This window comes from Salmo trutta, chromosome 28, assembly GCF_901001165.1.
Source record: "Salmo trutta chromosome 28, fSalTru1.1, whole genome shotgun sequence".
In the NCBI taxonomy this organism is placed as follows: Eukaryota; Metazoa; Chordata; class Actinopteri; order Salmoniformes; family Salmonidae; genus Salmo; species Salmo trutta.
In genome coordinates this window covers 32,466,842-32,494,720 of record NC_042984.1, presented here as the reverse complement: position 1 = coordinate 32,494,720, position 27,879 = coordinate 32,466,842, and the positions used below count along the sequence as shown (strand labels likewise).

Below are 27,879 nucleotides of genomic sequence, written 5' to 3'. Positions count from 1 at the left end.
CTAACCACTAGGCTACCTGCCGCCCCGGTATAACAACTATGTATACTATATATATTATACAAATAAATAATATAAAGAAAAAGTGTGTGGGTAAATGTATGTGCTGCATAAAGGAAAATAAAGTCAAACATATGAAAGTTTAGCATGACCTAGAAGCCCCTCCCACCCATGTCTCACTAGTAGAAAGCTGTCGAAAGTGAAAATAGATTTGTTCCATCAGAAGTCATTAAAGAGACTGTTTATAACTGTCACTCTCACTGCGATACACAACTGGAATTTTTCTCCTTACAAATACCAAGAGACTAAACAATTACAAGAAGATATCATCTAAATGTTAAATACTAAGAGCAGCTGTTAAAAGTGAAGGTTGTAAAGTTGATCAAAGTTTATTGACTGTAGTTTAGTTTCTGGACAATCTACAATGGCAACTCCTGTTCCTGTCCATGAGCTGCTGCTGGACGCTCTGGATAGCTTGGTCTCAAGCGAGCTGAAGAGATTTCAGTATCTACTGACTAAGAACATGTTAGATGGCCGGTTTCCTATTCCTAAGGGCTGTCTGGAGAACGCTGGCAGGGAGGACACCGTGGAGAAGATGGTCAACGCCTACAGCCACGAAGGAGCAGTGAAGATCTCACTGAAGATCCTGAGGAAGATGGACCAGAATGATCTTGCTATGAAGCTGGAGACAGGCACTCTAGAAGAGGTGCCAGCACTGAAAAAGACTGCGTTTGATCAAACGGAAGAACTAAAATCCAATTTAGAGAGTCTTCGAAAGAATCAAGAAACGTACAAAAGCATGGAGTTCCACATTAAGAAGCAACGTGCGGACGCAGAGAGGCAGATGAGGGAGCAGTTTGAAAAGTTCCACCAGTTTCTGAGAGAGGAAGAAGAGGCCAGATTGGTTATGCTCAGGGAGGAAGAGGAGCAGAAGGGCAAGGCTATCGCCAGAGAGATGGAGAGAATTCTCAAGCAGATCTCTTCTCTTGAACAGGACCTGAAGAAAGACGACCGCACATTCCTCATGAGCTACAAATACACCCAGAACAGCACACTGCCGGGTACACAGCAGGTCTCAGGAGGGCTTATCGACATGGCCAAACACCTGGGAAACCTGAAGTTCAGAGTGTGGGAGAAGATGAAGGAGATAGTCCAATACACTCCTGTGATTCTGAACCCCAACACTGCAAACTGCTGGCTCTCTGTGTCTGATAATCTGACCAGTGTGAGATTTAATAACATAGGTCAACAAATCACTGACAACCCAGAGAGGTTCGCACAGTATGCCAAGGTTCTGGGCTCAGAGGGCTTCAGCTCAGGGAAGCACATCTGGGAGGTGGAGGTGGGGGACCATCCTGAGTGGAATCTGGGCGTAGCTAAAGAGACCATTGATAGGAAGGGGGAGATTCTTGCTTCACCAGGTTATGGAATCTGGGCTATACTGAACAGGAATGGTGTGTATCAAAGTGGAAAGGGTGAGCCCCTTGCTTTTGAGAAGCTAAAGAGGATCCGAGTGCAGCTGGACTTCACCAGTGGGGAGGTGTCCTTCTACGACCCCAAAGATATGACACACATCTATACTCATAAAGACACGTTTGCTGAGAGACTGTACCCATACTTTCTTGTTGGACTGGCTGGTGGTGCCAACAACCCTGATATACATATCTGCCAATCAGAGGTGTCTCTGACTGTAATGGCATCTCACTGAGGCATGTGATCACATCTTACAATTGAAAGTTATAAAAATGAATTCAAAGGCTAGAATCTTGTGCAGAAAAAAATACCATTTGGGATAATGATTTGAAATAATGCCTTGAACAGAACAGTAATTGAAGAAGAAGAAAAAAATTATATCAATTATGCTTAGCTAATCCCCGTCTGTGAGACTTGTGATGTTAATTGTAGGGGCTCGATTCAAACCATTTTGCTGAAGTTCAGTGCTATATGAAATTTAAAGGTAATTTCCAATTGAGCCGGGATATGCAGCTTTTACCGTGAATGCAGTCTCCGCGATCGCGGAAACATTGCCTTTACATTTCAATCACTCTATAGCGCTGAACTTCAGCGATACGGATTGAATTAAGCCCTAGTTCTGATGTGAATAAAGTTGATTTAAAAAAATTGACCAGAATTCAGACAGTTTGATTGGTTAGTGGCTTTCAGTACGACATGATACACATGCATTCTTATATATTTTTTCCATTGCTGAATTCTAACCTCAGTGTAATAGCACGTTCGATTTCAAGACTGGGCTGCTAACCTCAAAACATTTGACCTGGGTCATGTTCATTCGATACCAAATGGAAGGAAACGGACTGAAACAGGAAAGGGATACCTGGACTTTTCTGTTGCAATAGGGGCCCTGGACATATACCCCAGCACACTTCACATTCCTTCCAGAAGATGCCATTAAAGTATAACAAATGGAAGAACAATTCAAATGGAAAGCTCAAATCAGTTAACCTCAGGAAAAAGTGAGCACCAATTTACTTTTGTGTTTTTTTCTATTACATTAAAGAGATTCTCTTGTACTTTTGTATGTTCCACGTATGTTCCACAACTTGCCAGTCCTCTTAGTAAAAGTACCTTTAATAGAAAAAGACTCAAGTAAAAGTTAAAGTCACCCAGTAAAATTCTACTTGAGTAAAAGTATTTGGTTTTAAATATACTTAAGTGTCAAAAGTAAATGTAATTGCTAAAATATACTTAAGTATCAAAAGTAAAAGTACAAGTGTAAATAATTTCAAATTCCATATATTAAGCAAACTAGATGGCGCCATTTTCTGTTTTGTTTTAAATAAATTGCGAATAGCCAGGGGCACACTCCAACACTCAGACATAATTTACAAACCAACCATTTGTGTTTATACCAGATACTCTATGTAGTATAATGTTACAGGCTTTGGTAACAATATCCTACATGTGTTTACACTCAGTGCTCTTCAGAATCTTTGTACAGCATCACTGCTCTTGTCTGAACTATGTATTGATTCATGACTGAAATACAATGCAAATCTATTTTTCTTTCATCAATAGTATTTCATTAATGCTGCCTTTAATGCCAAATGTCATTGATGTAACTGCTAATAAATGCATGATGTATTTTCTGTAAAATGTCCCAAGTGTCATTAGTTAAAATATTATAAGATTAAAGGGACAGTTCAACGATTTTACAGTATTAGGTGTTATTCTTTAAAAACATGTCCAAAGCTAACACTAGAGGGCACTACATTATCCTGTTTTACGGTTACAGGCTGTGTGTCTGAGAGAAAGAGCAAGAGAGAAAGCGGGAGATTCGGACACATTAGTTTTACACGTTGACAATATTAGGCGTTATTGTTTAAAAACATGTCCAAAGCTAACACTAGAGGGCACTATATTATCATGTTTTACAGTTATAGGCTGTGTGTGTGTCTGAGAGAGAGAGAGAGAGAGAGAGAGAGAGAGAGAGAGAGAGAGAGAGAGAGAGAGAGAGAGAGAGAGAGAGAGAGAGAGAGAGAGAGAGAGAGAGAGGGGATATTTCTGCAGAATTCTGCATGCAGTCTCAATTTGTTTTTTGTCCCATTTTGTGAATTCTTGGTTGGTGAGCGGACCCCAGACTTCACAACCATAAAGGGCAATGGGTTCTATAACTAATTTTTAGCCAGATCCTAGTTGGTATGTCAAATTTTATGTTCCTTTTGATGGGTAAAAATATCCTCTGTGTACAACGTAAAACACCAAATAATGCATGCAGAGCAGAATTAGGCCGATATTGCTAATTATCAAAATCCAGAAAAGAGCTGTTAAATTCTACAACCATCTAAAAGGAAGCATTTCCCAAACCTTCCATAACAAAGCCATTACCTACAGAGAGATGAACCTGGAGAAGAGTCCCCTAAGCAAGCTGGTCCTGGGGCTCTCTTCACAAACACAAACAGACCCCACAGAGCCCCAGTGACTGACCCATATTTAAGGAACACGTTGACTATGTACAGACTCAGTGAGCACAGCCTTGCTATTGAGAAAGGCTGCCGTAGGCAGACCTGTCTCTCAAGTTAAGACATGCTATGTGCACACTGCCCACACAAAATGAGATGGAAACTGAGCTGCACTTCCTAACCTCCTGCCAAATTTATGACCCTATTAGAGACATATATTTCCCTCAGATTACACAGACCCACAAAGAATTCAAAAACAAACTCAATTTTGATAAACTCCCATATCTATTGGGTGAAATACCACAGTGTGCCATTCACAGCAGCAATATTTGTGACCTGTTGCCACAAGAAAAGGTCAACCAAGGAAGAACAAACACCATACAACCCATATTTATGTTGATTTATTTTCCCTTTTGTACTTTAACTATTTGCACATAATATGACATTTGAGATGTCTTTATTCTTTTGGAATTTTTGTGAGTGTAATGTTTTCTATACATTTTTTTATTGTTTATTTCCCTTTTGTTTATTATCTATTTCATTTGCTTTGGCAATGTAAACATATGTTTCCCATGCCAATAAAGCCCTTAAATTGACAATTGAATTGAGAGAGAGAGTGAGAGAACGAGAGAGATTTGGACACATTAGTTTTATCCATTGACAGTATTAAGTGTTATTGTTTAAAAACATGTCCTAAGCTAACACTAGAGGGCACTATATTATCATGTTTTACGGTTATATGTTTTGTGTGTGTCTGAGAGAGAGAGATAGAGAGAGAGGTTGGAGGGGGAGGGATGATAGATTAAATGTATTTTCTAACTCTAATCCATCTGTGAAATTCATGTGAGAGCCTGTGTTTTTTTTACTTTCAGCTAGGCCTAGCACTGCATCAACTCTTATAGTCTTCTCATTTTCATAGTCTAACCTGATGAAAATGAAAACATGCTAAGCGAACAAAGACATCTACATTGGTTCAGACAACTAGCAGCTAAATAACTGATATGTGCACATAACAAAACATACAGGATTGGTATAAGCATTGGTTGGAAGAAGTTTCCACCATTGTAAAATCCTCACGAGAAAGTGTGCAAATGCACACATCTCAGAAGGGTGAAAAATTTGGCCTCGGCCTATCACGTGAGGCTGCCAAGCCTTGAGCCTATCCTTTCACTCGCTAGCCTCACCATGTAAATGTGATAAACCTAATAAGAACATGTAAATATAAGCAGAGGCAAACAGTTTAGTTTCCACTTAATGTTGTTTTATTTCACACAAAAGAAAACAAAAGAAGCATTGCAACACAGAATTAACCAAATGCTGACAAAGAGTCAATGCAACAAGTGATGTACAAATAATAATTATTCAAATTACCATGGAAATTAATAATAATAATGCACCCTGATGAAAACAAGCCAAAACTTTACTTCATATCATTCATAAATAGATTAGAAATCTGTCAACCGAATTAAATAGCATTACTATATTGTGAAACATGTTCTTCAACTAAAGGAAATGGGTTCTCTCATTGCTGTCTTTACAAATAAAAGAAGTACTTTTGGCAGGTTTGTGCACAAATGAAATATCTACCTGGCAACCATACCATAGAAACTTAAATTGTGCTACAGTGAAAAACTAAAATGTTTTAAGAATTAAATGCATTATTTATTTTTTTCACAACAAATTATAAAGATAAAATCAACACAATTCTAAAACACCTAATGAAACTAGTCAAAAACTTTAAAACCCACTGTTATGTTTTTATCTTTAGTAACATTTCACATTTAGCAAGTGGTAATGGGGAGTGGGGGGGGGGGGGCATGGTCCGCTGGACCAGGAGAGGTTTAAACTAAGGGAGAGGTTTCACCTTTGACCTCTTCAGTCCAGTAACATCCTGAGGCCAGTGCAGAGGGTGTCCAAAATTGCTCCCTATTCCTCATCTAGTGCACTACTTTTGACTAGAGTAGTGGCCTAGATATGGAATAGGGTACCATTTCAGACGCAGACACTCTCTCTCAGAGAGCCCCCAATAACAACTGGGGAACTGAATCATTTGCAGTCTTTGTATTTCTCTCTTCATTAGAGAGGAGTTAGCCTGGTCCCAGATCTGTTTGTGCTGTCTTGCCAACTTATATGGCCATTGTCACCATTGGAGTTGAAAAGACAGCACAAACAGATCTGGGATCAGATTTAGTGTGTGTTCCCTCACTGAATCCAGCCCGCACAAGAATCACATAACCAGACAAAATAATGTAAAAAGCAAGGGGACTGCGGTTAGATACACACATCTGGGAATTGGGGGCCAGGTTCCATCTTGGTAGATATTTACAATCACTCTGAGAAAAGAAAAATGGGACACTTGTCTTTCACCCCTCCAGACCTACAACGACCCCTTTGTCAAAACAAAGACAGACATTTTTTGGGGGGGGTTCGTGTATAGTATGTTGATGTGAGCTTAAAGCTCAACCCCCCACAAAATGGAACGTTCATGGAAAAAACAAGCAAGGCTCCTGTCCAGTCTAAGTGCTTGGAAAAAAGGTGAAGTAGTAGCAGTCTTTGGGATTTTAAAAATCCTTCAGAAAAAAACAAGCTGGAGGAAAAAGATACATTGGCGTTGTTAATGAATGTTGGAAAACTCCCTGGAGTCTTGACTTTTGGAGGTCCACCAGCTTCAAGTGAGGTAGAGAGGCTTGTCCCGAACTCCCATGCCACTGCTGATGAAGAGAACAAAGAGAAGATGTTGTCAAAACAGGCAAATGTTGGTCCAGAAACCAATGCATTGAATGACAGTCTGAAAACGATTTATTCAATTCTGTATTATTTATTTGGTGGCAAAGTAGTTGTGTGTCACTTGCATAGCAGTGGAAGTGAATGAACAGTGACGTTGCATGATCTTGTGCTGGAAGAATGCATGCATGCTCAAATGCCTACGTTCCATATAACAATGTGTACTAAGTCAAACAAAGGGAAACTTCATTGGATGTCACACTTTCTCACAGTGTAGGGAAAAGTGTTATTTCACTACTACCACTTTTGAATAAACAGTACGACTCAGCCTCAAGCCTCACTCATCTGGCAAAGCACGGTTGATAAAACTGTTCCTTGTCCCAGTATACTAGGTCATCACGACGTGCTCACCTGCAGTGGTTGGGCCCACAGTCCCGGTTGCAGTACTCGCCATCCCAGTCGGGCTTCTGTCCATGCCCTGGGTTGGGCGCCCCCGGAGACTGAGACCCACCCACACTGTTCTGGTAGTCCTGAATGTGAGAGAACCCCTGGAGCAGAAGGGGAAACAGAAGAGTGCTCTCTTAAAAACCACTACCATTTCAAATGTTCCAATGTGGTTGGAGTGCCCAATAGGAAGAGGTTCACGTTCACTGCAGGCAATGGGGTAATGCTCAATTTACTTTAAGTTGGGGAGTAAGTGGACACTGGCTTCATTTCGAATTGATCCCTAACCCTGGTGCAGATCTAGGATCAGAATGGATCTTTAAGGTTTTTCCTATTATTAATAATAGTCCAATCACCCGGTGTTATGAGATCCTTAAAGCAAACATTATATCAGTGCTCTATCACCTATTTCAAATGTTTCCACAACACTACAGGACGGAACACTAAAGAACAGAGATAGGACTAACCTGTTGGCTGAGAGGAGGTGAGTGCAGAGACCCCTGGAGCCCCATTGAGTGCGACTGGACCTGCTGCATGCGCAGAGAGCTCTGGTGCAGGGCAAGCTGGGAGGGATGAAGGGGCGGGCTGATCTGGAAGGGGGAGGGGGGAGAGGCACTCATGCTGGGCGGCAGCATCTGGGATTGGCTGAGGGTCCGGGTCAGGGCATGGCGGGGCGGCCCGGCGAAGCTCTGCAGGTCCGACAGGGGGAAGGAGCCGGGGCCCAGACCGTAGGGGGAGGAGGGCTGCGGAGGCATGCTGTACAAGGGCTGCTTGGGGGGCAGCATGTGGGAGGGCTGGCTGCTTTGGGCACTTTTTGGTTCGACGGGGTCGTCGTAGGTCTGGAGGGGAGAAACAAAAGAAATAGGAAGTAGGAAGAGTTAGAGAAAGCACAAATAGTTATATGTGTAAATGTGTGAAAATGTCATGATTTCATATACTGTTGGAGAGTGGACTCTCCCCCTAAAACTCATCTCTCATCTATGGAATAAATTAGTCAAACACATTCATTCAACTCTTCCCATTATCTTTGACTACAATGGCCACAGCAGAAAGAGACGAGTTTACAAGCCTTAGCCCCAGTCAGTGTTATTCAGGATTGTATTCATTAGGGCACAACATAGTAAAACATTTTAACATTTTGCGTGACGCAAAATGTAAACCAATGTTTCTTATTGGACAAGTTCAGATAGTACCTTCCCTATTTTGGCCTGTTTGCTTCCGTGTCGTACCCTAATGAATGCAACCCAGAACTGCCAGGTCATGTATCATGCGACTTATAGGCTCCTTATGTATATCGTGGGTGAATCATTCAGAGCAGGTGCAGCCCTCGTCTTGCCCCCGCCCCCCAACCCAGACCCTATGATGAGCTGTCAGATTGCTTATCTGCACCTATCAGTGTTGATTACAGGGGTAATGGAGCCCATTTGTATGAATTGTGCCACCATATAATGATCAGTGGACACCATGACAGTTGGATGGGAATAGAGAGGGCGTACACACACACACACACACACACACACACACACACACACACACACACACACACACACACACACACACACACACACACACACACACACACACACACACACACACAGAGAGAGGGAAATGAGACTGTGTGCCAGGAGAACAAATGGAATGACAAAAGGAATCTCCCAGACGCTACATTGTGGCCTGTTAACGCGACACGGCACTAAACAATGCAATTCCACCATTCCTTCCTTCCTTCCTATCCATGTTGCTGCACAGGAGATAGGGCGCCATTACTCATAGGCAAAAAGGAGAAAGCCATAAATCTAAATTAGCAGTGAGGTGTCACGCAGAGAAAATGCAACAAAAACCCAATTATGTGTAGTATTGAATTGGATGCACATTCTTGTATAAGCAGTGAAACAGAAGACATGATGGATGCATCAATAACAAGAATAAACCATTAGTTCCATTCATGTGTCTTGTATGAACAGGCATAGCTCAGCTGTGGAGAAACATAGAACTATGTCTGGACAGACCAGATAGAATTAACATTTAATGTAACGACAGACAAAGATATTGGCTCAATGAAATACTGTGTACATATAGGGCATACATGCATACATACATACATACATACATACATACTGTATACACAGGGCATACATACAGTATGCTTCGCAAGCACTAAAATCACTAAACTCCCTTTCTAACAAAGCTTTATAGCTTCATTTCTTTTTGTGCATAAGGGAGAGAATAGTATGACCTTCCTCTATCAGAACAACTGTCCCAACCCCCAACCTATGAAAATAAGGTATTGTCCCTATTGTATACAGTATTGTTGCAACACCCCACCTCCACTCTTCTTTAGCCCCTCCCCCGCCATTACCCAAGATTTTCCATCCAATCCATCATCACTCTAAGCAAGCCTGGTGTGTCATAAGTGTTACCTTGGAAACCAGACTCGCTCTGTACGTGGCAAGGGCTTTCAGGTACTCTTTCTTGGCCGCCTCGGTTCTCCTCTTGTACGCCTGGAAATCAAAGAAGAAGAGGTCTACACAGACACACTCACAAATGTTTCCCTTTCCATACATCATTTCAAGAGGTCTTCCTCCACAGTCATTTAGCAGACGCTCTCATCCAAAGCAATTATGGTTAAGTGCCTTGCTCAAGGGAACAGACAGATTTTTCACCCTGTCGGCTCAGGGATTTGAACCAACGATCTTTCAGGTACGGGCCTAACGCTCTTAACCGCGAGGCTACCTGCCGCCCACACATCATTTATATAGAAGAAAAATGTACTTGAACTCTCCATAATTTTAGCGCTACAACAGACATTGCATCATACACTCAAAACGTTTGTGCAAATCAAAAAATGTCTAAATGTGGCCAATGCTTTCGTGCTCCAATCAAGTGCATCAGTTATGTTTAAAATCCTATTGTGTGTATGTGTGTGCACGTGCGTGTGGTGTGCACCCACGTGCGTGCACATGCGTGCCTGTGTGTGTACATTTTTGTGTGCGTGCGTGCATGCACATGCGTGCCTGTGTATGCATGTATGTGTGAGTGTGTGTGTGCGCATGTTGGTCTGTGTGTACGTTGAGGGGGGTTGTAAATAACAAGCCCAGTAAGCCCCAGGAGAGGAGAGTTGTGGAGTAGATGGAACTTAAGCCCTAATGCACCATTGGTAGGTAAACCACCACAATCATTGGAAAACAAACTGAACGATCTACGATTAAGACTATCCCAGCAACGATACATTAAAAACTGTAATATATTATGTTTCACTGAGACGTGGCTAAACGACGACACGGATAATATAGAACTGGCTGGCTTCTCAGTGCATCGGCGGGACAGAGCAGCTACGTCTGGTAAAACGAGGGGAGGGGGTGTGTGTTTATTTGTCAATAACTGCTGGTGCAGTCTAATATTAAAGAAGTCTCGAGGTATTGCTCGCCTGAGGTAGAATACCTCATGATAAGCTGTAGACCACACTATCTACCAAGAGTGTTCTCATCTATATTATTCGTCGATGTCTATTTATCACCACAAACCGATGCTGGCACTAAGACCACACTAAACGAGCTGTATAAGGCCATAAGCAAACAAGAAAATGCTCATCCAGAAGCGGCGCTCCTAGTGACCGGGGAATTTAATGCAGGCAAACTTAAATCCGTTTTACCTAATTTCTACCAGCATGTCACATGTGCAACCAGAGGTGAAAAAAACTCTAAACCACCTTTACACCACATACAGAGACACATACAAAGCTCTCCCTCACCCTCCATTTGGCAAATCTGACCATAATTCTATCCTCCTGATTCTTACAAACAAAAACTAAAGCAGGAAGTACCAGTTACTTGCTCAATATGGAAGTGGTCAGATGACGCGGATGCTACACTACAGGACTGTTTTGCTAGCACAGACTGGAATATGTTCTGGGATTCATCCAATGGCATTGAGGAGTATACCACCTCAGTCACTGGCTTCATCAATAAGTGTATTGACGACATCGTCCCCACAGTGACCGTACGTACATATCCCAACCAGAAGCCATGGATTACAGGCAACATCCGCACCGAGGTAAAGGCTAGAGCTGCTGCTTTCCAGGAGCGGGACACCAACCCGGACACTTATAAGAAATCCCGCTATACCCTCAGACGAACCATCAAACAGGCAAAGTGTCAATACAGGACTAAGATTGAATTCCACTACACCGGCTCTGACGCTCGTCGGATGTCGCAGGGCTTAAAAACTAACGGACTTCAAAGGGAAACCCAGCCACGAGCTGCCCAGTGACGTGAGCCTACTAAATGAGCTAAATGCCTTTTATGCTCGCTTCGAGGCAAGCAACACTGAGGCATGCATGAGAGCACCAGCTGTTTCGGGCGACTGCGTGATCACGCTCTCTGTAGCCGATGTGAGCAAGACCTTTAAACAGGTCAATATTCACAAAGCCGCGGGACCAGACGGATAACTGGGACGTGTACGCAAAGCATGCGCGGACCAACTGGCAAATGTCTTCACTGACATTTTCAACCTCTCCCTGACCGAGTCTGTAATGCCTACATATTTCAAACAGACCACCATAGTCCCTGTGCCCAAGAAATTGAAGGTAACCTGCTTAAATGATTACGGTCCCGTAGCACTCATGTCGGTTGCCATGAAGTGCTTTGAAAGGCTGGTGAATGCTCACATCAACACCATCATGCCGGAAACCCTAGACCCACTCCAATTCGCATACCACCCCAACAGATTCACAGATGACAAAATCTCAATGGCACTCCACACTGCCCTTTCCCACCTGGACAAAAGGAACACCTATGTAAGAATGCTGTTCAGTGACTACAGCTCAGCGTTCAACACCATAATAGCCACAAAGCTCATCACTAAGCTAAGGACCCTGGGACTAAACACCTCCCTCTGCAACTGGATCCTGGACATCCTGATGGGCCGCCGCCAGGTGGTGAGGGTAGGCAACGACACATCTGCCACGCTGATCCTCAACACCGGGGCCCCTCCTGTACTCCCTGTTCACCCATGATTGTGTGGCCAAGCACGACTCCAACACCATCATTAAGTTTGCTGATGACACACCAGTGGTAGGCCTGATCACCGACAATGATGAGACAGCCTATAGGGAGGAGTGTGGTGCCAGGACAACAACCTCTCCCTCAACGTGAGCAAGACAAAGGAGCTGATCGTAGACTATAGGAAAAGGAGGGCCGAACAGGCCCCCATTAACATCGACGGGGCTGAAGTGGAGCGGGTCAAGAGTTCCTTGGTGTCCACATCAATAACGAACTATAATGGTCCAAACACAACAAGACAGTTGTAAAGAGGGCACGACAACACCTTTTTCCCTTGAGGAGACTGGAAAGATTTAGCATGGGTCCCCAGATCCTCAAAAAGTTCTACAGCTGCACCATTGAGAACATTCTGACCGGCTGCATCACTGCCTGGAATGGCAACTGCTCAACATCTGACCGCAAGGCACTACAAAGGGTAGTGTGTACGGCCCAGTACATCACTGGGGCCAAGCTTCCTGACATTCAGGACCTATATACTAGGCGGTGTCAGAGGAAGGCCCAAAAAATTGTCAAAGACTCCAGTCACCCTAGTCATAGACTGTTCTCTCTGCTACCGCACGGCAAGCGGTACCGGAGTGCCAAGTCTAGGACCAAAAGGCTCCTTAACAGCTTCTACCCTCAAGCCATAAGACTGCTGAACAATCAAATGGCGACCCGGACTATTTACATCCACCCCCACCCCCCCTTTGTTTTAACACTGCTGCTACTTGCTGTTTATTATCTATACATAGTCACTTTACAAATGACCCCGACTAACCTGTACCCCCGCACATTGACTCGGTACCGGTACCCCCTGTATATAGCCTCGTTATTGTAATGTAATTTTCTTGTGTTACTTTTTTATTTACATTTTTCTCCTTTAGTCTTTTTAGTAAATATTTTCTTAACTCTATTTCTTGTACTGCACTGTTGGTTAAGGGCCTGTAAGTAAGCATTTCACGGTAAGGTCTACACCTGTTGTATTCGGCGCATGTGACAAATACAATTTGATTTGATTTGATTTACAGTGAATACATCATAATGCATTTAAATTCCAGATGGAGCAGCATGGCAGCATTTTGATTGACAGCTGACTCTACAATGCATACAAATAAACACATACAGCATCTGTGACTCAACAAAAATGAGCTGATTAAGAATTTGAGCTGAAATTATATTGTTACAGTATCGGTGCAAGATAGTGTTTTCTAGTCATAGGACATGAAAGAGAGGGAGCTAAATTATAACAAGAAGATATTTCATAAGGGTCTGATTGCAATTTGTGTTTTAGGGTTATTTTAGCTGTGTGGCCTTAATGTTCAAAGTTGTAAGTAGAAATACACACGCAATGCTTTGGTTGGAACATCTTTTGTTGTAGTGCCCACACATAACAACTTTAATGTCCATGTTACAGCGAACAACGTAAATGTGGCTTCTTCGCCGTTGAGACGAGCACAGGTTCAAACTGCAGTGACCCTGGATGGAGAGCATATTGTGGTGTTAAAGGCCTTGCTCAAGGGCCCAACGGTAGGGGAATGTCTTTAGGATGTGAACCCAGCAGCCCTCCAGTTGCCAGGTCAATTCCTACCTTTATTCCATGACATGAATGATGCAATATCATTCATAACTACATTCATAACAACTGATGCTTTGAAGACCTTGCCTAGATAATTGCGGACGGACCTAGAGAGCACCAATGGTCATTTATTTATGTTCAGTTTTACGTAGAATATTTGGTTATGGGTTAATTTATCACACCTCCCTGATAGCTAGTATTCCTAAATTACATTTTTACACAATAACTATATTACTAAAGACTAACGAGACCAAATGCATGGTGAAAGGTAACATCTTCATGTAAATCCCTTAAATAAACTTCTTATTTTAGCAATTGCTTTTGAGACTGATGGATGGAGAAGAAGATTAACAATACAGCTTATTTTCCTTAATAGACTGATACAGATACCGTTCCTTCATAAAGTATTCATAACCCTTGACTTTTTCCACATGTGTATGTGTTACAGTCTGAATTTTAAATGGATCAAATTTTGATTTAAGTGGAATTATGTTTTTAGAGTAAGAAATATATATACAGTGTATATAAAAATTAAAAGCTGAAATGCCGAGTCAATAAGTATTCAACCCCTTTGTTACGGCAAGCTTAAATAAGTTCAGGAGTAAAAATGTGCTTAATAAGTCACAAAATAAGTTGATGGATTCACTCTGTGTGCAATAACAGTGTTTAAACCCATTTAAGGTCATACCAAGGATCCTTTTGCTATTTGATTTAGAATTTTAAGAACCCTTGAAGTATCCCTCCCAAAAAAGATATACAAATTTAAAAGAAAATGTTTCTTTCTGCTATTAGCCCATACAAACACACTGAATAACAGATTCACTACATGGAACAACAGAGTCGCAAAACAAATCAAAAGGAAGTTTGTTCCGAAGTGTCTGTCCTATATCTGAGAGATATAAGAGAGATCAGGAAACATTTGTTATTTTTGGCACTTAACAGTCTCCATATGAAGTGCATTCGGGAAAGTATTCAGACCCCTTGACTTTTTCCACATTTTGTTTTGTTACAGCCTTATTCTAAAATTGATTAAATCGTTTTTCCCCCCCTCATCAATCGTAACATAATACCCCATAATGACAAAGCAAAAACAGGTTATATTTTTCTTGTGCAAATGCATAAAAAAAACCCCCGGAAATATCAAATTTACATAAGTATTCAGACCCTTTACTCAGTACTTTGTTGAAGCACCTTTGGCAGCGATAACAGCCTCGAGTCTTCTTGGGTAAGAATCTACAAGCTTGACACACCTGTATTTGGGGAGTTGCTCCCATTCTTCTCTACAGATCCTCTCAAGCTATGTCAGATTGGATGGGGAGCGTTGCTGAACAGCTATTTTCAGGTCTCTCCAGAGATGTTCGATCGGGCTCAAGTCCAGGCTCTGGCTGGACCACTCAAGGACATTCAGACACTTGTCCCGAAACAAATCCTGCGCTGTCTTGGCTGTGTGCTTAGGGTTGTTCTCCTGTTGGAAGGTGAACCTTCGCCCCCAGTCTGAGGTCCTGAGCTCTCTGGAGCAGGTTTTCATCAAGGATCTTTCTGTACTTTAATCCGTTCAGTTTTCACTTTCATCTTAACTAGTCTCCCAGTCCCTGCAGCTGAAAAACATCCCCACAGCATGCCGCTGCCACCACCATGCCTCACCGTAGGGATGGTGTCAGGTTTCCTCTAGATGTGACGCTGGCATTCAGGCCAAAGAGTTCAATCTTGGTTTCATCAGGCCAGATAATTTTGTTTCTCATGGTCTGAGTGTCTTTAGGTGCCTTTTGGCAAACTCCAAGCGGGCTGTCGTGTACCTTTTACTAAGGAGTGGCTTCCGTCTGGCCACTCTACCATAAAGGCCTGATTGGTGGAATGCTGCAGAGATGGTTGTCTATCTGGAAGGTTCTCCCATCTCCACAGAGGAACTCTGGTGCTCTGTCAGAGTGATCATTGGGTTCTTGGTCACCTCCCTGACCAAGGCCCTTCTCCCCAGTTGCTCAGTTTAGCCAGGCGACCAGCTCTAGGAAGAGTCTTGATGGTTACAAAGTTCTTCCATTTAAGAATGATGGAGGCCACAGTGTTATTGGGGACTTTCAATGCAGCAGACACTTTTTGGTACCGTTCCCCAGATCTGTGCCTCGACACAATTCTGTCTCAGTGCTCTTGGGACAATTCCTTCGACCTCATGGCTTGGTTTTTGCTCTGACATAAACTGTATACTGTACTTCCATTAATTTTTTTCAACTGGTAACGGGGGACCTTCAGATAAGTCTTGTGAGACCTGTGGGCATCCTAGAGCAAAACAACTACATCTCCGTGTTCGTGAGAGTCTCACCTTTTCACAGAGGGTTATATTAGTTTGTAGCCCAAACTGTTCGGATGTTACAGACAGGAGTTGGCAGATCGACTGTACCAACTTCAGACGAGTTCCAAGACGCTTGTGGGGGTTGTAGCAAAACGGAGAATACCATCGTGTTAGTGAGAGTCTCATCTTTCCATAGAAGGGTCATAATAGGCCAATTTTGTGAGAAGACCAATTTTCGGGATGTCTCATGGTCTGACAAACATTGCTCTGGCTTTGTCACCTTTCACCACAGACGCGGAAGTGTGACATCGGTGGATTGAGACGCATCCAATGCCAAAAGACAGATCTCTCAGATCTCTCTTAAACTGACAGATTTTTAGGTGACTTTTGAATGACTACCTAATCTCTGTATTCCACACATACAATTTTCTGTAAGGAATTTCAAACACAGATTCAACCACAAAGACCATGGAGGTTTTCCAATGCCTTGCAAAGAAGGGACCTTTGGTAGATAAAATCAATTTAAAAAAGCAGACATTGAATATCCCTTTGAGCAAGGTGAAGATATTAATTACACAACATTGTAATTACTCCACAATACTAACCTATATGACAGACCGAAAAGAAGGAAGCCTATACATAATAAAACAATTCCAATACATGCATCCTATTTGCAATAAGGCACTAAAGTAAAACTGGAGTAAAAAATAATTTGACTTTATGTCCTGAATACATGTTTGGGGCAAATCCAACACAACACATCACTGAATACCACTCTTCATATTGTCAAGCATGGCGGTGGGATGCATAATGTTATGTGTATGCTTGTCATCGGCAAAAAAACTAAAACAGAATAGAGCTAAGCACAGGCAAAATCCTAGAGGATCCGTATGCTTTCCAACAAACTCTGGTAGACAAATTCATCTTTCAGGAGGACAATAACCTAAAACACAAGGCAAAATATACTCAGGAGTTGCTTACCAAGATGACATTGAATGTTCCTGAGTGGCCTAGTTACAGTTTTGACTTAAATCGGCTTGAAAGCTATGGCAAGACTTGATCCCTCCCATCTTTGTATCCTACATAATAAAATGTAGCTTCAACTGCTTTCAATTGAAAATCCAGATGACAACAAGTGCTGTGGGTGTCGCTTCAGGCAACTTAGTTAGTACCTTGCCCTAAAATACAATACAGGGGAAACGTAATATTCCATTCTAGATTAGAACTCACATGATAGGCTCTGCTCTATATCAGCTGCTGTCAGGACAGTTAGAAGGAGGTACACCATTGCAGTGGGTGTTTTGTCTGTCAAAAACAGGTTTGTCGTAAAATGTCTAACTTAATTTGACTACATCAATTGAATGTTCTACTGTTGCTGCATGGAGGCTCTTCTTGTGTTTCCTCTTTGGCTCAAATACATTTTTTATAAATAAAATCATTTTAATGAGAGTCAAGGGACCGGGGATAAACAGACTGATTTTCTTTAGGAAAGAGCAGAACTAGCTTATTAAGGTGAGTTCTATCTGCTAGTGCACTGGCTCCATCTGCTGGGAACTCAGCAATGTGTTGTATGTGTGTGTGTACCTGTTTCTGCTCCTCCCCCAGGCTGTCCCACATGGAGGCCACGATCTTGGACACATCCCCGAAGGTGGCATTGGGGTTGGAACCCTTGATGGCCGCCTGGGTGTCCCTGAAGAAGAGGGCGTAGGCTGACACGGGCTTTGACGGCTCGTTGGGGTCCTTTTTCTTCTTCTTCTTCTGCGGTTTGGGCTTGGGCTTCGTCATCTCCGAGGAGGGCCGCTTCTCCCCTATCTGGAAGGCCGAGAGGAAAGGAGAAGGGAGGGAAAGAGGCAGAGAGAGGATTGTAAGCAACGACTGACATAAAAGTCCCAACAAATGCTGATCTCAATAAAAACAATTTATAGTGGTTCCGCCTATTCTACTTCCGTTGTTAGTCATTCTAAAATGATAACAGATAACTGTGGAAGCTGAGATGTAGATGGTACCTTCATCTTTTGTTTTCTAGGTAAATGGTAGGGAAGGGGGCCTGTCATTGTAAAAGCCCTGTATCGAAAGAAACAGAACTTGAACCAATCTTCTCACAACGGTATCCCCAACAAGACAGTGGAAAGACAGGTCAGATATTTCCTTGTAGGGAAAACCCTCGACAAGGAAGGAGAGCAACACTGTCGTATTAATCACAAATACGACATCGATGGAACAGGACTGCTCGGTCGGTACCCTTCACAAACAAGAGTACACAAAGAACAAATTAGAGAAGGAGGGTTCTGAGAAACCAAGATCCCCTTCTTCTGAGAAGAGAAAGAAAACAAATCAGTTACTGAGGACGAGGGTGAATGGTGGCTGACATTTTTGGACACTCTCACCTGAGTCTATCTACCTCCCCAGAGTACGGTTACATTTTAGGACACAACCTGAGGTAGAGAGACTCAACAGAGCGCCATGGTCTGAAGGAGAGAGGAGGACACTAGGTAGAACCTTATCACAACTAAATGTTGTTTTATACTACTCATTCACACTATATGATTGACTCTGCATTTGTTTTAAATGTTTTCGTTTCTGGGTGAGGAGAGAGGATAAGCGAGCCAATTGAAAGCTTGGGATGGTTAGGTGGCCATGACATGAGTGCCAGATGAGAATATTGAAAGGATTTGAGCAGACGAATTCCAAACTGCAGCTCTAAATAGTAATTTGCAGGATAAATAAAACCACAAGACACCTTCTTGTAAGAGCTAACCACTTGGTTCATTAAGAATAATCATAAACAGCCATCATAATATATTTTCCACCGTAAAGTACAGCTTTCGCCTATATTCGACATTGACGTCTATCAAATGTTTATGCACACATTAGTCACCTGGCACATAAAGCTTCGAAGAAGTCAAATCCAGGTCAACTTAGCCTCAGTGTGATTCTTTATGGAAATTGGTTTCCTCCTGATGTGAGTAGAGCCCATCAACCATTTGAGGAGAGGGAGAAAAACATAAAGTGGAGAGAGGCTGGAGCTAATGGAGGATGGAAAGGAGAAGTGACTGTGGCTCGATGTGCCATTAAGAGTCCTGGTGACCATAAAGAAAAATAATCACATTTGATAGCCTACATAATTACCAAATATATAATGATCATCTATGATTGTGTGGAATGAAAGATGCATGCATTCTTAATGTATGGCTGAGCCCATGACTCAAGTGACCATTTTAAGGGCTTTTTTCAGGTAGCGTAGTCACCGTCATATGAGACTAAACCATCTATTTATCTCCAAATGTCATGTTTATGTTACCATTGTGTTAGATTTGACAAAATACAACTACTTTGAAAATGTTCTGTGAAAAAAAACATTGATCCATACTGCTCTAGTATTAACAGGCAATCAGGGACACAAACCATGTGAAATAATTCTGAATGATCACTTGACTAGCAACTATCAAACGGCAACTCTAGGATGTTGAAAGCATTCCCATTTCATACAATCATCATTCCTTTTAACTGCGCTTTCTAAACAGAAATGATTGCCTTTGAAATGGCATTGTTTAAGAAACCATTTGAAACAATATCTTCCACACAGCATGAAATTAGCTAATCAGAATCGGAGACTCGCAAACGCTTGGGTATAAAAAAGGGTCACTTGAATATAACTTTGGATGTGATGTGGATGCGGAAATTAATGAAGATACTCCATTCAAAGTGAAAATGCACTCATGCCTTCTCTCTCTCTCTCTCGCTCTCTCTCTCTCTCTCTCTCTCTCTGATAGTATACATTTTCTTTCTCCACGAGTGTGTGGTTTCATAAAAATAAAAAAATCTTCTACTTTTATGCAATTAGGCAAAAAAAGCTTTGAAATGACATCTGTTCCCCTCTGCCTTTGATGTAAAAGCTGAATAAATTGGAGAGGAGCTAATGAAATGACAAACTGAAAAGCAAAATAATCTCCAGGAAAAATCATTTATATTTATAAATGGCAAAGCACAGCAACCCGTCAGAGAAAAAAAATAAGGAAATTCTCTCATTGCACCATGTATACAGTATGATAGTTGGCTACACTAGATAGAGAAGAAACAAAACTTCAATGGAACATCAACTCAGATGGAATAGAATACTGATGAAATGGAACGGATGAATATCATTTGTAAAGCTGGGTAGCCTATATGTTCAAGTGTCAAGGCCGTTGTACAGTAAAAGCAGCTTACTGATGGCATAAAGCAAGATGGTCGTTCAAATTAACTGAACCTGCAGTTATAATATGTGCAGTCTTGTTTACAGATCAAAACAGAAATGGCCACTCTCCAACCACTACACCACACAGTCACCGACTGCTGATTGCACTATACTATAAACATATAACAAAATCGTACATAGATGGTAAATAGATTTTCAGTTCGCAAGTCTAGGCCTGGATTTGAAAGTGTCAGCTCTAGGCCCATACAATCAGCATTGCTGTTGTCAGAAATGTGTAGAGGAAGAGAGGGAAAGAGGACGATGGGGAAGGGGGGAGGGGTTGCTGTAATTCTGCATGGACAGCACTGTGCAGAGAAGACGAGATTAGATTTGACAGCCTGATACCTGCGTCACTGTCAAAACTGGAGAGAGGGGGAGGGAGAGAGAGAGGGAGTGGTTGTTTAATCAGAGGACCCAGCACATACGTATATTTACACATCATATGAAAAGCAAAATGGAACCCAGAAAGGGTAAGGTTATCTCTAAAACGTCTCCCAAGGGCTGTGTATCGATTTCAAATGGGTGGGAATGTGTACAGTGCCTTCAGAAAGTACGTATTCATACCCCTTGACTTATTCCACATTTTGTTGTGTTACAGTCTTCAAAATTGATAAAATATATATTTTTTCTCACACAATACACCACAATGCAAATTTATTGAAAAAAAAATACATAAATATCTAATTTCAATAAGAATTCACACCTCTGAGTCAATACTTTGTAGAATAGCCTTTGGCAGCGATTACAGCTGTGAGTCTTTCTGGGTAAGTCTCTAAGTGCTTTCCACACCTGCATTGTGCAAGTTTTATACATTATTATTTTCAAAATTCTTCAAGCTCTGTCAATTGGTTGTTGATCATTGCTAGACAACAATTTTCAGGTCTTGCCATAGATATCAAGTAGATTTATGTCAAAACTGTAACTCGGCCACTCGGCCAAAACTGTAACTCGGCCACAAGGTGAATTCATCTCCCAGTGTCTGGTGGAAAGCAGACTGAACCAGGTTTTCATCTAGACTTTCGCCTGTGCTTAGCTCCTTTCCAATGATTTTATATCCTGAAAAACTCCCTGGGCCTTAACGATTACAAGCATACCCATAACATGATGCAGCCACCACTATGCTTGAAAATATGGAGAGTGGTACTCAGTAATGTGTTGTATTGGATTTGCCCCAAACCTAACATGTTGTATTCAGGACAAAAAGTTAATTGCTTTGCCACATTTTTTTGTAGTATTACTTTAGTGCCTTGTTGCAAACAGGATGCATGTTTTGCAATATGTTATCACTGTGTCAACTAGGTTATTATTGTGGAGTAACTACAATATTGTTGATCCATCCTCAGTTTTCTACTATCACTGCCATTAAACTCTGTCACTGTTTTAAAGTCAAATCAAATCAAATTTTATTTGTCCTCATGCGCCGATGTCACTCCCTGACCTGAGAGAGACATTTTGTTTCGCTATTTTGGTTAGGTCAGGGTGTGATTTGGGTGGGCATTCGAGATTTGTAGTTCTTTGTTCTATTATATGTTTTCTATTTCTATGTTGTCAGGTTCTAGTTTTGTATTTCTATGTTGGGGTTTTGTTTGGGATGATCTCCAATTAGAGGCAGCTGGTCCTTGTTCTCTCTAATTGGAGATCATACTTAAGTAGGGTTTTTTTCCACCTGGGTTTGTGGGAGATTGTTTTTGAGTAGTGTATATTTCACCTCTGCGTCACGGTTTGTTGTTTTGTTCTTTAGTTTATGTTTATGTATTGCATAGTTTCACAGTGTAAATAAAATGTGGAATGACACACATGCGCATTGCACTTTGCTCCGCTTCTCCTTACGACAACCGTGACAGAATCTCCCACCACCAAAGGACCAAGCAGCGTGCCCAGGAGAAACAGGAATGGACCTGGGAGGAAATTCTGGACGGGAAAGGACCCTGGAGTCAGGCTGGGGAGTATCGCCGTCCGAAAGAGGAGATTGAGGCAGCGAAAGCAAAGCGGCGATATTACGAGGCACTATACCAACCACGAGGCAAGTGCGAGAGGCAGCCCCCCCAACATTTTTTGGGGGGGGCGCACGTGGAGATGGGCAGAGTCAGGTTGGAGACCTGAGCCAATTCCCCGTGCTTACCGTGGTGAGCGAGTGACGAAGCAAGCACCATGTTATGCGGTGATGCGCACTGTGTCGCCAGTGCGCATTCACAGGCCGGTGCGATCTGTGCCCGCGCCCCGCATTTGTCGAGCTAGGTTGAGCATCCAGCCAGGACGGGTTGTGCCAGCTCTACGCTCGAGACCTCCGGTGCACCTTCACGGCCCAGTATATCCTGTGCCTGCCCCACGTACCCGGCCTCCAGTGAGTCTATCCAGCCTGGTACGCCCTGTGCCTGCTCCTCGCACTTGCCCTGAGGTGCGTGTTACTAGTCTGACGCCACCTGTGCCAGCCCCACGCATCAGGCCTCCAGTGCGCCTGCCCAGTCCGGGGTGTCCTGTTCCTGCTTACCGCACTCGCCCTGAGGTGCGCGTTACCAGTCTGGCGCCACCTGTGCCAGCCCCACGCATCAGGCCTCCAGTGCGCATTCCCAGTCCGGTGTGTCCTGTTCCTGCTCCTCGCACTTGCCCTGAGGTGCGTGTCACCAGTCTGGTGCCACCTGTGCAATCCCCATGCATCAGGCCTCCAGTGCGCCTGCCCAGTCCAGGGTGTCCTGTTCCTGCTCCCCGCACTCGCCCTGAGGTGCGTGTTACCAGTCTGGCGCCAACCCCACGCATCAGATCTCCAGTGAGCATTCCCAGTCCAGAGCATCCGGCGACAGTTCCCAGTCCAGAGCATCCGGCGACAGTTCCCAGTCCAGAGCTTCCGGCGACAGTTCCCAGTCTAGAGCTTCCGGCAACAGTTCCCAGTCCGGAACCTCCTGAGACGGCCTACAGTCCGGAACCTCTTGAGACGGCCTGCAGGCCGGAGCCTCCTGAGACGGCCTGCAGTCCGCAGCCTCCAGAGACGGCCTGCAGTCGGCCTGCAGCCTCCAGAGACGGCCTGCAGTCCGGAGCCTCCTGAGACGGCTTGCAGTCCGGAGCCTCCTGAGACGGCCTGCAGTCCGGAGCCTCCTGAGACGGCCTGCAGTCCGGAGCCTCCTGAGACGGCCTGCAGTCCGGAGCCTCCTGAGACGGCCTGCAGTCCGGAGCCTCCTGAGACGGCCTGCAGTCCGGAGCCTCCTGAGACGGCCTGCAGTCCGGAGCCTCCTGAGACGGCCTGCAGTCCGGAGCCTCCTGAGACGGCCTGCAGTCCGGAGCCTCCTGAGACGGTCCCCAGTCCGGAGTCTTCAGCGGCGGTCCCCAGGCCGGAGTCTTCAGCGGCGGTCCCCAGGCCGGAGTCTTCAGCGGCGGTCCCCAGTCCGGAGTCTTCAGCGGCGGTCCCCAGTCCGGAGTCTTCCGCGGCGGTCCCCAGTCCGGAGTCTTCAGCGGCGGTCCCCAGTCCGGAGTCTTCAGCGGCGGTCCCCAGTCCGGAGTCTTCAGCGGCGGTCCCCAGTCCGGAGTCTTCAGCGGAGGTCCCCAGTCCGGAGTCTTCAGCGGCGGTCCCCAGTCCGAAATCTCCAGCGGCGGTCCGCAGTCCGGAGTCTTCAGCGGCGGTCCAGAGCCTCCAGCGGCGGTCCGCAGCCCAGAGCCTCCAGCGGCGGTACGCAGCCCAGAGCCTCCAGCGGCGGTACGCAGCCCAGAGCCTCCAGCGGCGGTCCACAGCCCAGAGCCTCCAGCGGCGGTCCGCAGCCCAGAGCCTCCAGCGGTGGTCTGCAGTCCAGAACCTCCGGCGATGATCTACGGCCCGGTTCATCCAGCAACGATCTCCGGTTCAGAGCTTCCGGCGATGATCCACGGTCTGGTTCCTCCGGCGACACAAAAGCAGAGGGATCAGTGGGCTACGCCCCGAACTGGAGCTGCCACCATAGGTAGATGCTCACCCGGAACTCCCCTATAGGTTCAGGTTTGCGGCCAGGAGTCCGCACCTTTGGGGGGGGGGGTACTGTCACGCCCTGACCTGAGAGAGACGTATTGTTTCTCTATTTTGGTTAGATTTGGGTGGGCATTCGAGATTTGTAGTTCTTTGTTCTATTCTATGTTTTCTATTTCTATGTTGTCAGGTTCTAGTTTTGTATTTCTATGTTGGAGGTTTGTTTGGGATGATCTCCAATTAGAGGCAGCTGGTCCTCGTTGTCTCTAATTGGAGATCATACTTAAGTAGGTTTTTTTACACCTGGGTTTGTGGGAGATTGTTTTTGAGTAGTGTATATTTCACCTCTGCGTCACGGTTTGTTGTTTTGTTCTTTAGTTTATGTTTATGTATTGCATAGTTTCACAGTGTAAATAAAATGTGGAACGACACACACGCTGCACTTTGGTCCGCTTCTCCTTACGACAACCGTAACTGCCGATTACAACATGCATGTTTCAGTGTTGCATCGAAGCATGCGTAGAAGTTACTTAGCTCGTCTGGTAGGCTCATGTCTCTGGGCAGCTCTCGGTTGTGCTTTCCTTTGTAGTCTGTAATAGTTTGCAAGCCCTGCCAAATCCGACGAGTGTCAGAGCCGGTGTAGTACGATTCAATCTTAGTCCTGTATTGATGCTTTGACTGTGTGATGGTTCGTCGGAGGGCATAGCGGGATTTCTTATAAGCTTCCTGGTTAGAGTCCCGCTCCTTGAAAGCGGCAGCTCTAGCCTTTAGCTCGGTGTGAATGTTGCCTGTAATCCAAGGCTGGTTGGGGTATGTAAATACAGTCACTGTGGTGATGACGTCCTCGATGCACTTATTGATAAAGCCAGCGACTGATGTGGTGTACTCCTCAATGCATCAGAAGAATCCCGGAACATATTCCTGTCTGTGCTAGCAAAACAGTCCTGTAGTTTAGCATCTGCTTCATCTGACCACTTTTTTATAGACCGAGTCACTGGTGCTTCCTGCTTTAATTTTTGCTTGTAAGCAGGAATCAGGAGGATAGAATTATGGTCAGATTTTCCAAATGGAGGGCGAGGGAGAGCTTTGTACACGTCTCCGTGTGTGGAGTAAAGGTGGTCTAGAATTTGTTCCCCTCTGGTTGCACATTTAACATGCTGATAGAAATTTGGTAAAACTAAACTTCTATCAGCATGTTAAAGTCACCGGCCACCAGGAGTGTTTGCCTCTGGATGAGCGTTTTCCTGTTTGCTTATGGAGGAATACAGCTCATTGAGTGCGGTTTTAGTGCCAACTTCTGTGGTGGTATGTAGACAGCTACGGAAAATACAGATGAAAACTCTCTAGGTAGATAGAGGCTGCTGTTCTGTTTTGCCGATAGTGTATAACCCGCCAGCTATATGTTCTTAATGTCGTCGTTCAGCCACGAAAATGTGCTTTCACCGAAAAGCTATTTTAAAATCTGACACCGCGATTGCATAAAGGAGTTCTGTGTCTATAATTCTTAAAATAATTGTTATGTTTTTTTGTCAACGTTTATCGTGAGTAATTTAGTAAATTCACCGGAAGTTTGTGGTGGGTATGCTAGTTCTGAACATCACATGCTAATGTAAAAAGCTGGTTTTTGATATAAATATGAACTTGATTGAACAAAACATGCATGTATTGTATAACATAATGTCCTAGGAGTGTCATCTGATGAAGATCAAAGGTTAGTGCTGCATTTAGCTGTGTTTTGGGTTGTGACATATATGCTTGCTTTGAAAATGACTGTGTGAAATTTTTTTGCTGGGTACTCTCCTGACATAATCTAATGTTTTGCTTTCGCTGTAAAGCCTTTTTGAAATCGGACGATGTGGTTAGATAAAGGAGAGTCTGGTCTTTAAAATGGTGTAAAATAGTCATATGTTTGAGAAATTGAAGTTTTTGCATTTTTGAGGTATTTGTATTTCGCGCCACGCTCTACCATTGGATATTGGTGAGGCGTTCCGCTAGCGGAACGTCTGTCCCTAACAGGTTATTAATGAATTTGTTAAGAAAATATTAAAACATAATTCCACTTTGAATTTAGGGGGTATTGTGTGTAGGCCAGTGACAAACAAGTCTAAATTTGATTCATTTTTAACTCTGTAACACAACAAAATGTAGAAAAAAGTCAAGGGGTGTGAATACTTTCTGAATGCACTTTACCTGTCATGGGTTTGGTGGATGCCAGGAGAACGCTACCTGCCCGAATGGATAGTTCCAACTCTAAAGTTTGGTGGATGAGGAATAATGGTCTGGGGCTGTTTTTCATGGGCTAGGCTAGGCCCCTTAGTTCCAGTGAAGGGAAATCTTAACGCTACGCCCTATCCTGTTTCAGCATGACAATGCCCCCGTGCATAAAACAAGGTCAATACATAAATGGTGTGGAAGAACTGCACTGGCCTGCACAGAGCCCTGACCTAAACCCCATCAAACACCTTTGGGATGAATTGGAACTTAATCGCCCAGGCTTAATCGCCCAACATCCGTGCCAGACCTCACTAATGCTTTTGTGGCTGAATGTAAGCAAGTCCCCGCAGCAATGTTCCAACATCTAGTGGAAAGCCTTCCCAGAAGAGTGGAGGCTTTCATAGCAGCAAAGGGTGGACCAAATCCATATTTTCGCCCATGATTTTGGAATGAGCTCTTCGACGAGCAGGTGTCCACATACTTTTGGTCATGTAATGTAGATGGGGGAAGGGGTCTTCAATGTATTTTGTAAGAAGATATTTTCGAGAGCTATATTTTTGTATTTGTATTTTTAAAATACTTTTCTACATCATTTTTTAATGCAGTTCACCATTGTATATAATCCGGCATTGGTATCAGAAGTCTGATGGCACTATGGTGTGATGAGAGCGTCTGCTAAATGAACTAAATATAAATGTGTAAGTAAGAATAGACAATTGCAAAGCATGCTGAGTATTATTCTAATGAGCTCAGCCCCGAAACAAGGTTTTGTCTAGAAGGGATACAGCTTTTGTCAAAATTGAATTTTCGTAGCAGGTTTAAGAGAACTATGTCACGCTGTATGTCATCTAGACATGACCCTGAAACGAGGACAATAATAATACTTGTGCTTTGCAGTTAATTCTGGTATGTTCATTTTCACATATACATTTACTGTACATTTTGGTCATTTAGCAGACACTCTTATCCAGAGTGACTTACCGTCAGTGCAATCAACTATGGTAGTTAAACAACATATCACAGCCATAACAAGTCAAACGTTTCTGTAACCATTACTGAGAATGTTGTTGCTGTTCGGGCCGGCTACTTGCAAATGCATTTCTTTATTTTAAAATACAAAAAACATGTATTTTAATTAAATACATTTCAAAATACAAGTATTGTGTACTTTATTTTGATACATTGATCTTTATGGTATTTTGTAATTGTAGTTTGCCATTTTATTTTCAAATGTTTGCCCATCCCTGGTTATTGTACCCCCTTAGCTCCCTGGAAAATGGACTCTTCCAAAAACTGACTTTTATAAGGAGTGCTTAATGCAGCTGTTGTCTATAAGCCTTTGTGGGTTTAGAAAAAGCCAAGTGGAACATGGCTTGAACTGTGGTGACTGGTTATTGGTTTTTGCTGGTTATAGATTGGCAGAGTTTTTCCTAGTCAAATCACATGGTCATAGCCCTACCTATACCAACAAGAGACTGACGTTTATGCTTTAATTATATACCACACACAT

General features: G+C 43.5%; 2 protein-coding genes across 3 annotated transcripts in view; one reads left to right on the top strand and one right to left on the bottom strand.

Annotated features, from left to right (window-relative positions):
* Positions 1-233: 233 nt before the first annotated feature.
* LOC115166037 (tripartite motif-containing protein 35-like) lies at positions 234-2,641 on the top strand. Its single transcript, XM_029719663.1, has one exon. It carries the CDS (start codon positions 422-424, stop codon positions 1,703-1,705), a length of 1,284 nt encoding a protein of 427 aa, XP_029575523.1. The 5' UTR covers positions 234-421; the 3' UTR covers positions 1,706-2,641.
* Positions 2,642-5,156: 2,515 nt separating this feature from the next.
* LOC115166036 (thymocyte selection-associated high mobility group box protein TOX) overlaps positions 5,157-27,879 on the bottom strand; it is a 132,672-nt gene continuing 109,949 nt past the window's right edge. For both annotated transcript variants that reach the window (XM_029719661.1, XM_029719662.1), the window contains 5 exons: positions 17,572-17,799; positions 9,506-9,586; positions 7,553-7,924; positions 7,053-7,189; positions 5,157-6,628 (listed from right to left, as the gene is read on the bottom strand). In XM_029719661.1, the coding sequence (XP_029575521.1) occupies positions 6,586-6,628; positions 7,053-7,189; positions 7,553-7,924; positions 9,506-9,586; positions 17,572-17,799 (861 nt within the window). In that variant the 3' untranslated portion in view covers positions 5,157-6,585. The remainder of the gene's footprint in view (positions 6,629-7,052; positions 7,190-7,552; positions 7,925-9,505; positions 9,587-17,571; positions 17,800-27,879) is intronic.

Excerpts from the sequence above, each read along its gene's own strand:
- LOC115166037 (XM_029719663.1), top strand. The coding sequence starts at position 422 with ATGGCAACTCCTGTTCCTGTCCATGAGCTGCTGCTGGACGCTCTGGAT.